Source organism: Aedes aegypti, chromosome 2, assembly GCF_002204515.2.
Source record: "Aedes aegypti strain LVP_AGWG chromosome 2, AaegL5.0 Primary Assembly, whole genome shotgun sequence".
NCBI lineage: Eukaryota > Metazoa > Arthropoda > Insecta > Diptera > Culicidae > Aedes > Aedes aegypti.
Genome location: NC_035108.1, coordinates 135,697,003 through 135,707,366, shown reverse-complemented (window position 1 = coordinate 135,707,366; position 10,364 = coordinate 135,697,003). Strand labels below are relative to the sequence as shown.

At 36.5% G+C, this 10,364-nt stretch overlaps 1 protein-coding gene across 1 annotated transcript; it reads left to right on the top strand.

Moving 5' to 3' along the window:
- The first annotated feature begins 451 nt into the window (after positions 1 to 451).
- On the top strand, positions 452 to 1,499 carry LOC5577713 (protein lethal(2)essential for life). Its single transcript, XM_001663444.2, has one exon. The coding sequence runs from the start codon at positions 594 to 596 to the stop codon at positions 1,173 to 1,175; it is 582 nt and encodes a 193-aa protein (XP_001663494.1). The 5' UTR covers positions 452 to 593; the 3' UTR covers positions 1,176 to 1,499.
- Positions 1,500 to 10,364: the final 8,865 nt, after the last annotated feature.

The following is a 10,364-nucleotide window of genomic DNA, read 5'->3' as shown; positions in this document are numbered from 1 at the left end:
ATAGGTGTTTGTCACGCAATTCGACAATAGTTACGACAAACAACATTCATTTATTGCAGCTTACATTGATATTTGTGCTCCATTACGAATAAATAAAATCGTGTGATACGATGATCAATTTCACCCTTCTGATCAATTACACCCGATTTTACGGTAACTACTTACAGAAGAGATTTTTGTCAATAACAAGAGCCATGTACATTGATTCAAAAGTTTCTGGTTCGTTTTATGTTGTTGTTTTTTTAATTTCAATTTTTATTATTATCAAAAATTCTGGGGGGGCCTGGATGATCCTGGAGGGGGCCAGGCCCCCCTGGCCCCCCCTGTTCCTACGCCAATGCTGGAATGTTCATTGATGTCAGTGAACAAACGTTTTTTCTAGCACTTTCGTGAATGTTCAAGCAGATGTATTCATGAAGCTTAGCGGTGCTACCAATAATATAAAAGGCGAGTTGGTTCATGACTCATACCATCAGTTTAATCAGAAACACGCATTCGATAACGTGGAAGCTACTTTCAAAAACCCAAAGGTTCAACTGTGAAACATACCAAATTTGAGAGTGCTAAAGAAGTGAACAAATAATCAGAATAAAATGTCGCTTATTCCGATTGTGTTCCGTGACTGGTGGGATGACTGCTGGGATACTCCTCTGCGTACATCCCAGTTGTTGAACCAGCATTTTGGCAGTGGAATTAGTGCAGACGATTTGCTGACTGCATTTACCATGGCAGCTGCTGCTCAATCCGCCTTGCAGAATCAAAGAGGCTCTCGCTATAACAGACCTTGGCGCAATTCAGCTCTCGCCGCTCGTCAAGATTCTGGATCAACGGTCAAGGTATCCGACGACAAGTTTCAAATCAACCTGGACGTTCAACAGTTCGCTCCGGAAGAGATTTCTGTCAAGGCTACAGGCAACAGTGTCATCGTCGAGGGCAAGCATGAGGAGAAGAAAGATGAACACGGATACATTTCAAGACAATTCGTTCGTCGTTACATGCTTCCGGAAGGACACGATGCCAACCAAGTGGTCTCGTCGCTCTCATCGGATGGCATTTTGACGGTTACTGCTCCGAAGAAGGCATTGCCGGAGCCAGAAGGACCGAAGGCTATTCCGATCGTCCAAACAGGACAACCAGCCAAACTTCAACATGCTGAGAAGAAAGCTATCAAATAAGCATTTATAAGACAAACATATAACTTCAATCTACCTCATCGTATCATCACTATGTGCTTTCACTATTAATATTCATGTGGTTTAAACTACTACATTATTATCGTTTGCTGTATTTCAACAAAGGAAAAATTTTACAAGCATTAAGCAATGATGCTCATACTAATTCAAGCTTACTAGCAAATTATCTGCATTAATCAAAACCAAATTCTAGAAAAATATGTCATGAACATATAGTAGAGATATGAGTATGGAAACAAAATTATTGAAGGTTGTAGCTGAATTGAGTAAATTATTGTATGAATAAAATCAGCTCCCTAAAAGAAACTACTTGTGTGATCGATAATTGAGAACTTTTCCCGGATTTTGTAATGTAAAATGTACTGTTAGCGAAATGTTCTTATTCATAGTCACCACACATCATTTTGCTTCACAGGATACATCATTGTAACTAGTGCTGCAAGTTTAACAAATTCTTCAACTTCATCAAACACACTTCCATCAAGCAGTAGCGTACCCAACATCAATAGGCCTCCCTCCATGTATTAATTTTGCTTGAATTTATGGTTTAGCTTTCCTCACTGATGGTCTCTTCTTGATACTCAAGAAACCTCCCTACAATGTTTAAATGAATAAATTTAATCATAATATGTCATAGGCTGGGGGTGCGAACTGGATATCAACAAGCAGCCAGGCTCCCGTCAAGCTCAAATTTTCATCAAAATAATCCGAGTATTCCTTAGAAGTGAGCGATCATTATTTCGTCATGCTTAAAACTGTTGTACATTTTATGTGACACAGAAACAATCAACTGTTGATGAAAGGTTCTACTTGGTCTTATTGATGTGTAATATTTTCAGAACATTAGTGAAACATACTTCTATATAATAATCACATCAGACTAATTTTTGAATTAATTTGTACAAAATGGCTCTTGAATAAACTACACAGTTCGAACGAAACGTGTAAATTTCTGAGATATATAATGCACATAATTGGAGCGTGAAATATCATGGATATTTATATGATATGTCATGTAAACTTCAATTATATATCATGTAATTTATCAGAATCCTGAGTGGTTACATGACATATCACACATTTTTACATGACTTCAGACTTAAATTTACATGACGTCATGTTTACATCGCATAAACGAAGTTTACATGACGTGTAATCTTCATTATTTTAACAGTGTAAGGTATAAAACGACTCTTTGATTACCGGTATGGTAGAAAATATTGCAAACAGTTTATAATTATTTTCCTTCTTTCAAATATCAAATATTTTTCTGAGTTGCGCTGTCGTGATAAATGTTGGCACTGAAAATTTTGTTGTATTTAGCAAACAAAAAACACTACAATTCGCCCTCAAAATGCACAAATCTAAGATAAATCTAGAAATTCTGTAACTGATCGTTAACAGTATTTAGTTATAAACAGTTTTTATTGAAATAAAATGCTTTTACAAACGATCGTGATTCAAACCACTGCGTCTAGGATGCTCACTTTTTGTTTCGCAATAAATAAGCCAGCAATAATCACCCATCATTGCTTCATTCCAAAATCCTTGAATACGCGTTCCATGGTTTTCATCTGTTGGTGAAAACGTTCTCGGTGTTCGTCACTCTCATTACCAAGATTTTCCGAAGAAAAAACCAGGTGCGAGTGTAGAAAATGAATCTTCAAAGATATGTTTACACCTTTAATATAAAATTTGTTGAAAAAATCATTAATAAATAAAAAAATATTTACCCCGATGAAGAAAGGTAAATTCCCCAGAAATCCATTCCCCAGAATGGGACATTCCCCAGAAAAAAAATAATGAGAGATTTTCGGGCTGTTAAAATCCAGGTAAATAGGAAATTGTAAATAGTGAGCCCATGTTACTAGAAAATCCGAGAAACCATAGTTTTCATGTTTAGTTTTTTTTAAGACGGGAATTCCGGTTTGTGGTAGTCTTTAATTTGTTGATTGGAGAATCTTTAAATAAATAATTAAAGAAATTCATCAAAAACCGCGCCACCTATGATTTTCTTCTTACAAACTTCAAGCTCAAAGGGGTACAAGAAGAGTCCGCGACACGTGTAGAGAGGAAATGCTCAGAAGCTGGCAGCAGGAATGGGAAAACTCTACTAAGGGTAGATGGACCCATCGGCTAATACCAAATGTGTCCGATTGGTGTGGTAGAAACCATGGAGAAATGAACTTCTACCTGACACAGTTTCTGTCAGGACATGGTTGCTACAGACATCATTTCTAAGTTATAATTTTTTGAAAATTATTAAGGGTTTTTTTCTTAGGCCCTTCTCAAAAGTAAGGCTAGAGTCAAAATGGCGAGCCGATGATGCAAAAAGGCATTTTTGGGCATAAAGAAAGCATGTGCAAAATTTCATCCAAATCAAAAAATACAAAAGTAAACCGATATTCGAATTCAAATGGAACCGCTCATTTGCTGAAACAACTGAGCTTAGCATGAAAGGAACTCTTCTTGAAATCACTGGACTATTTATGTTATTATTACTTTCAATCTTTCAAATATAATGTGCTAACTATATCTTCTTTTGTTTAAAAAATATGAGGCTTCTAGAAATTTCATGATAATTTTGCTTAACAACTCCTCCGAAAAATTAATGTAGTTGTTTTGCCAAGAGTTTTCGAACAAATGGCAGCAAATTCGTCGAAGCATTTTTTTAATTTGTTTTAGTGCAATCAGAGAAACACGCTAGAAAATTTGTGGTCCGTTAAAATTTTATTTAAAAGTTTAATTCCTATATATAGTAACATGGAAGAATAGGAAGTTGATTTATTGGTTAAATAAACGCACTTGGAAACAAGTGAAAAATTCGCTATGGGCATTTCCAAATAGCCTCTTTTCAGTGATACTCGCGTGAGTAATTCACTTACACAGCAAAAACAATCTTAAATTTACGTGACACGTAAACTTTTATGATAATCATGTAAAACGAGTTATAACTGAATATTCAACGATAAATAATGTAAACATTGTTGTATCTTCTAATGCTCTTTCAGCTGCCTTAATAATATAATAAGATTTGTTCAGAAAAAGTAGGAAAAAAACAGCAAGTCAAATTGTCCCATAATGAAAAGTACCCGCATATTAGTCCCACTACAGATTTCTGCACCGTGTAACACAAAAATGAACCATGTTTTGATCATCTTTGTCGTGAAAAGCAAATTTTATTAAGATTAGGACATATTCCAATTCTCTGGAATTTTTTGAATATTCGTATGGAAAGCGAGTTTGGAAACTTCACAGCCCATCATCTCAACGCCTACATTTTACAGATGGGACTGACTTGCGATTCACGGCAGTATAATGCATATCAAATGACAAGCCGTCGATTCATCCATGTGCATTATATATGACAGAATATTCGTAGAATCATGTAAACCGAGATTTCTTGTTTGCAATTTCACTTTCAAGATGCAAGAAATCTTGCAATATTGGCGAATGTTGGATGTAAGATCATGAAATGATTCAGTTTCACTCAAGATTGCAAGCATTTTCGAATGCGATGAGACAGTTTACATTAATTATCGTTGAATGTTCAGTTGCATCTCCTTTTACATGATTATCATGAAAAATTACGTGCCATGTAAATTTCAGAATTTTTTGCTGTGTACTCTGAGAACCCTGTTAAAGATTCTGTGAACTTGTTTCAGGATTTTGTGGGAATTACACTTGTGATTCAGTTTGCTTATGTTTGAACATAATAAGCTGTTTCGCAACAACTTTCGTCCACGCTCAATAAAATTTTTATTTTGTGTTTTGTTTGCTTTATAATCCTCAGCAGGTTTATTTGAACATTCCCCTACTCCTTCTTAATATGTACCCCAAACTGAACACCACAAACTTGCTTTATGCTAAACCCAGTTTTAAATGCTATTGAAAATACAAGGAAGATCACTTAGAGATTTAGCAAGTAAGTATACAAACTCCAATGTTAAATTTTTAAATTAATGTATCAATATCATTTAAAATATAAAATATTCTTTGAAAGCGATCCAGGATTTTTTTAAATTTTCCGATATTTCGGTAAGCCATTTCTTTCAATATGTGACTCAAAGGGCGTTCTTATTTAACCAATCTTTTTCAATATTGATGAAATGCGTCAATTTTGGCGGCTGCCAACCTGCTCAACCGCACGTTACGGCACTGATTAAGAGTTATATACTTTTATCAAGTCACGGCTTCTTCAAGTTATGTTTTTGAATAATCACTAAAAACCTGTTCGTAAATATTTCAGTTATACATAAGCCTGATTTTAATCAAACTGTTTTTCGTTAAAATGTGACTTTCTTCCATCGAGTTGCCCGAGATCACTTTGGTCACATAATCAGTACTTGAAATTTTAGAATTACACCAAATATGTTTATTTTTTCGAACCCAAACCTAAATTTTTGTATTTGTATTTGTTTTATTCCATGTTCATGGGAGACAGAGTTGCATACTTTGATGATCAATCATGTGTGACATTGAATTTGTATATTTTGGACTCACTAAAACCCAATTAAAACCCAATCTTTAATGAGCAAATATTTGCGAAAGTTCGATTCCAAAAATAGTCATAAAGTTTTTGATCGAATATTGTTCATATGCAACAATATGTCAAAGCGTGTTTTTACAACTATTTTGGCATTTTTTTGCAGTTCAAATTATGACGGTTATTGTTAACGACTGGATGGTTTAACTTGCGTGAAATATTTTCGGCACTGCAGTCTTAATAATAAGCTAACATGTGTGTTGCTCCTACTTCCGACGTTTCGGTTATTTTAGTTATATAAGTGAATCTATGACAAAAGGTCGAAGGACTGCAGTGCCGAAAATATTTAAGGCAAGTTCAAATTATGGTTAATTCATCTATACCTAGGGTGCATAATCAATTGGGCACTTTCATGATTCACTTTGTGGCCATAGAATGGCGAAATATGAGCTCTGGTAGTGCTTCGTGAAGCCCAAGCCGGTAAGTTCGGTTTTGCGTCGCCCGATAGATTTTGCTCACGGTTTCGCGCGTGTTTTTGTCGCCGGAGATTTTTTTTTCTGTTTTGGAGCGTCTTGCTGGGTAGTGCTTCGTGAAGCCCAAGCAGAACAGTTCGGTTTTGCGTCGTCGTTTGCGTCGCTGGAGATTTTTTTTCATGTTTTGGAGCGTCTTGCTGGGTAGTGCTTCGTGAAGCCCAAGCAGAACAGTTCGGTTTTGCGTCGTCCGATAGATTTTGCTCACGGTTTCGCGTGTGTTTTCGTCGCCGGATTTTTTTTTCTGTTTTGGAGCGTCTTGCTGGGTAGTGCTTCGTGAAGCCCAAGCAGGAAAGTTCGGTTTTGCGTCGTCCGATAGATTTTGCTCACGGTTACGCGCGTGTTTTCGTCGCTGGAGTTTTTTTTTCATGTTTTGAAGCGTCTTGCTGGGTAGTGCTTCGTGAAGCCCAAGCAGTACAGTTCGGTTTTGCGTCGTCCGATAGATTTTGCTCACGATTTCACGCGTGTTTGCGTCGCTTCTTCTTCTTCTTTTTGGCGTTACGTCCCAACTGGGACAGAGCCTGCTTCTCAGATTAGTGTTCTTATGAGCACTTCCACAGTTATTCACTGAGAGCTTTCTTTGCCGATTGACCATTTTTGCATGAGTATATCGTGTGGCAGGTACGAAGATACTCTATGCCCTGGGAATCGAGAAAATTTTCTTTACGAAAAGATCCTCGACCAGCGGGATTCGAACCCACGACCCTCAGCATGGTCATGCTGAATAACTGCGCGTTTACCGCTACGGCTATCTGGGCCCCCCAAGCGTGAAGCCCAAGCAGGAAAGTTCGGTTTTGCGTCGTCCGATTTCACGCGTGTTTGCGTCGCTTCTTCTTCTTCTTTTTGGCGTTACGTCCCAACTGGGACAGAGCCTGCTTCTCAGATTAGTGTTCTTATGAGCACTTCCACAGTTATTCACTGAGAGCTTTCTTTGCCGATTGACCATTTTTGCATGAGTATATCGTGTGGCAGGTACGAAGATACTCTATGCCCTGGGAATCGAGAAAATTTTCTTTACGAAAAGATCCTCGACCAGCGGGATTCGAACCCACGACCCTCAGCATGGTCATGCTGAATAGCTGCGCGTTTACCGCTACGGCTATCTGGGCCCCCCAAGCGTGAAGCCCAAGCAGGAAAGTTCGGTTTTGCGTCGTCCGATAGATTTTGCTCACGGTTACGCGCGTGTTTGCGTCGCTGGAGATTTTTTTTCCTGTTTTGGAGCGTTTTGCTAGGTAGTGCTTCGTGAAGCCCAAGCAGGAAAGTTCGGTTTTGCGTCGTCCGATAGATTTTGCTCACGGTTTTGCGCGTGTTTTTGTCGCCGGAGTTTTTTTTACACGTATCGTTATTTTATACAATCCGATGACTCTGGAGGGATCGGTGTTGCTTTTTACTGGCTATTGAGCAAAAATATTACTACACAATCGACAAGCATTTCGCGAAAGACTATTGATACTATAAATAAACTATTGTTTTCTCTTTTGATTGCCGGCATTCAAAAGATTAAATTGAGAACACTTAAACAACAAATGTTTATGGTCTATCGCTAGCTTTCTAGGCGAATCCTGACAATATACCTTCCCCAACCTCCAACTCCGTAGCACTTATGAGGGTGTCGCTGAGTCGGTGGCCTCTCATTAAGTAAGTGCTACATCAACATTTCCTTCCTCAATCCCAAGTTACGGTAAAGATGGGTGTGGCCGGGAATAGTGATATTCATGCTTTTAGTATTCTTGTTTATGATTTGAACAAGGTATACTCCCCTGCCTTGTTCCTGAAAGTAGTCAGAATGAGATTATTAAAAAGAAACATGAATGTTGCTAGTATCCAATCTACGAAGTATACCGTAACTACGCTAACGATTACGCTAACGCTAACGTAAGAATGGCCAAATATGAGCTCTATAACACTCAAAAAACCCACAGTTGAAGTGAATCAAAAGTGCCAAGAATAGGATCCAGTTCCTTTATTCGTACTGTCTGAGCAGAAACTCAAATAAAGAGAACAAAAAGCAGATTTGAGTAAATTGCACCATTTAATCTAAACTACTTTAAAATATTTCCTACTTTATATTGATATCATTAATCGCATTGCGATTAAAAAAAATCAAATCATGATTTTTAATTTTTGTAGATAAATGAAACGCCCATTATTTTCTTAGGAGATACCGCAATTTTGGATGGAATTGATCGCTAAAGTAAAATTGATCACAGTGTAACCTTATTTTATTTCTTTATAACTAAGCACCTATATTCCCAAGTAACAACAAGCACGCTAATTCGCCTTTTTGGGATTAAAGGGTTATTATACGGCTAATATAGAACCTGTCAGCCGTATGATAGCATTAAATCAGCACGCAAGGCGAATTAAAATGATAGTTGGTTACATGGGTCGATATAATCTGTAGAAAATGAACATTGTTTGTCTCAACTTATGTCGCTTTCTGTGTTGTGATGTGATTTTTATGTTTAATGATGTTTATTTCTTTAACCATAATGTTAAGTATTAGAATCATGTTCGGTGTGGTATTGTCAGACCTCAAAAACCTTCCGGTTCTAAACAAGGATTTGAACATGGTGCCTGCTTGAAAGTTTTTGAGGATGTTCCCCAAATTGCATTTCATCATCACAAATAACACAGCGCAACAAAAATGACATTTTTGCGTGTCTCAAAGATTAAATTATGTGTCTCTAGTAGATTTGGGGTTGCTGAATCTGATGCCGTTCTCAGAAATTTCCCAGCACGTCACAATTTTTAGCTACAGGTCGCCAAAGTTGTATAAAACATTGGTTTCATTGATGCTTACCTAAAATTTGAAGTATATTGTATCAAACTTTTTTGTGATCTTATCCACCAAGCATGCAAAAGAGGACTTAAACTTTCGTTTTAGATATATTTTGGTTGAAATTTCACGATTAAATTGAGATTAAACCGATCTTTTTGAACATGCTTGCAGTCTTCATACAAATTTCTTCGTTTCTCTTATATGCCAAAATACAATACTTTTCTGAACCATCAAAAAACAACTTTTCCGTATCAAAAATGTTATAAACTTTGATGATAAGTATTGTTATACACATAAAGTATGAATTCTGTGGCAAATTAACTAAATAAATTGCCATACAAGCTGGCAAACTTGCATGCAAGTTGGCTGAAATAGTAAATTTTTGCATTTTCAACAATCAATATCTCAAAAACTAGACGTGCTATGATATTTCTGTAAACAGCGATGGATTCAGCAACCCTTAATTAAGTAAACAGAGGTATTTTGATGCTGGAGACAAAAACGTGTTCCGCAGTGTAATTGAAAATAATTGAATTATTGAGTTTAGCAAGCATATTCGGTTTCAGGGAGAGTTATTTTCAAAACTCACAATTGACAAGTGATCAATTTCACCCCGAAACAGGATCTCATTTTTTTAAATTTAGGGATGATATTTTACACTAAAATCACATTTGTTAGAAAACTTTGGCATATGAGTGAATTAGGTGCATCGACGTACTTGTTTTAGAAAGCAAAACTGAAAAACATTGAACAATCCTCAATTTCACCGAAATTGCAGTAAACTATTGTATTTATATTTTCTAAATTAAGTTGGATCGAAGCTTCCAAATAATTATCCAGAATATTCTTCACTATTGTTTTTGATCATTGTCAGAAACAAAGCAAAATACGCTACGGTCTCAAAAAAGGTTAAGAACCACTAGCACACGTTATCGAGACTCGAACAGTTTTTGTCATTTTGTGTAAAATTTGGTGCAATTTGGTCGGGATCTGAAATGGTGATTTATGGTATTTAAAATTTTCACTGTGGTTGAACGTGTAAATGAAAAATAAAACTAGCATTACTAATGGGTTATCAATGGCTTTCGACCATTGCTACAAATCAGCTGTGCACTCATTACACAGCCCGATGACTCGTGGATTCAAATATAACATGATATGATCAACCCAATTTTATTTCTAGAAATGATAACTTCTCTCCTTGTTAGAAGAGTATCAAACCTTGTGATTTCGAAAGTGTAGAAGAATTCATAGATAAATAATGTTAAAGATTGATTTGCTTATTTTTGCATTTGACGCTGAAACACATGGAATCTTCCTCATTAAGAACAATTATACCTACCTTTGAAAGAAAATTACCTTAGCTTAGCTTA

Coding starts and splice junctions, on each gene's coding strand:
- LOC5577713 (XM_001663444.2), top strand. CDS start 594: ATGTCGCTTATTCCGATTGTGTTCCGTGACTGGTGGGATGACTGCTGG.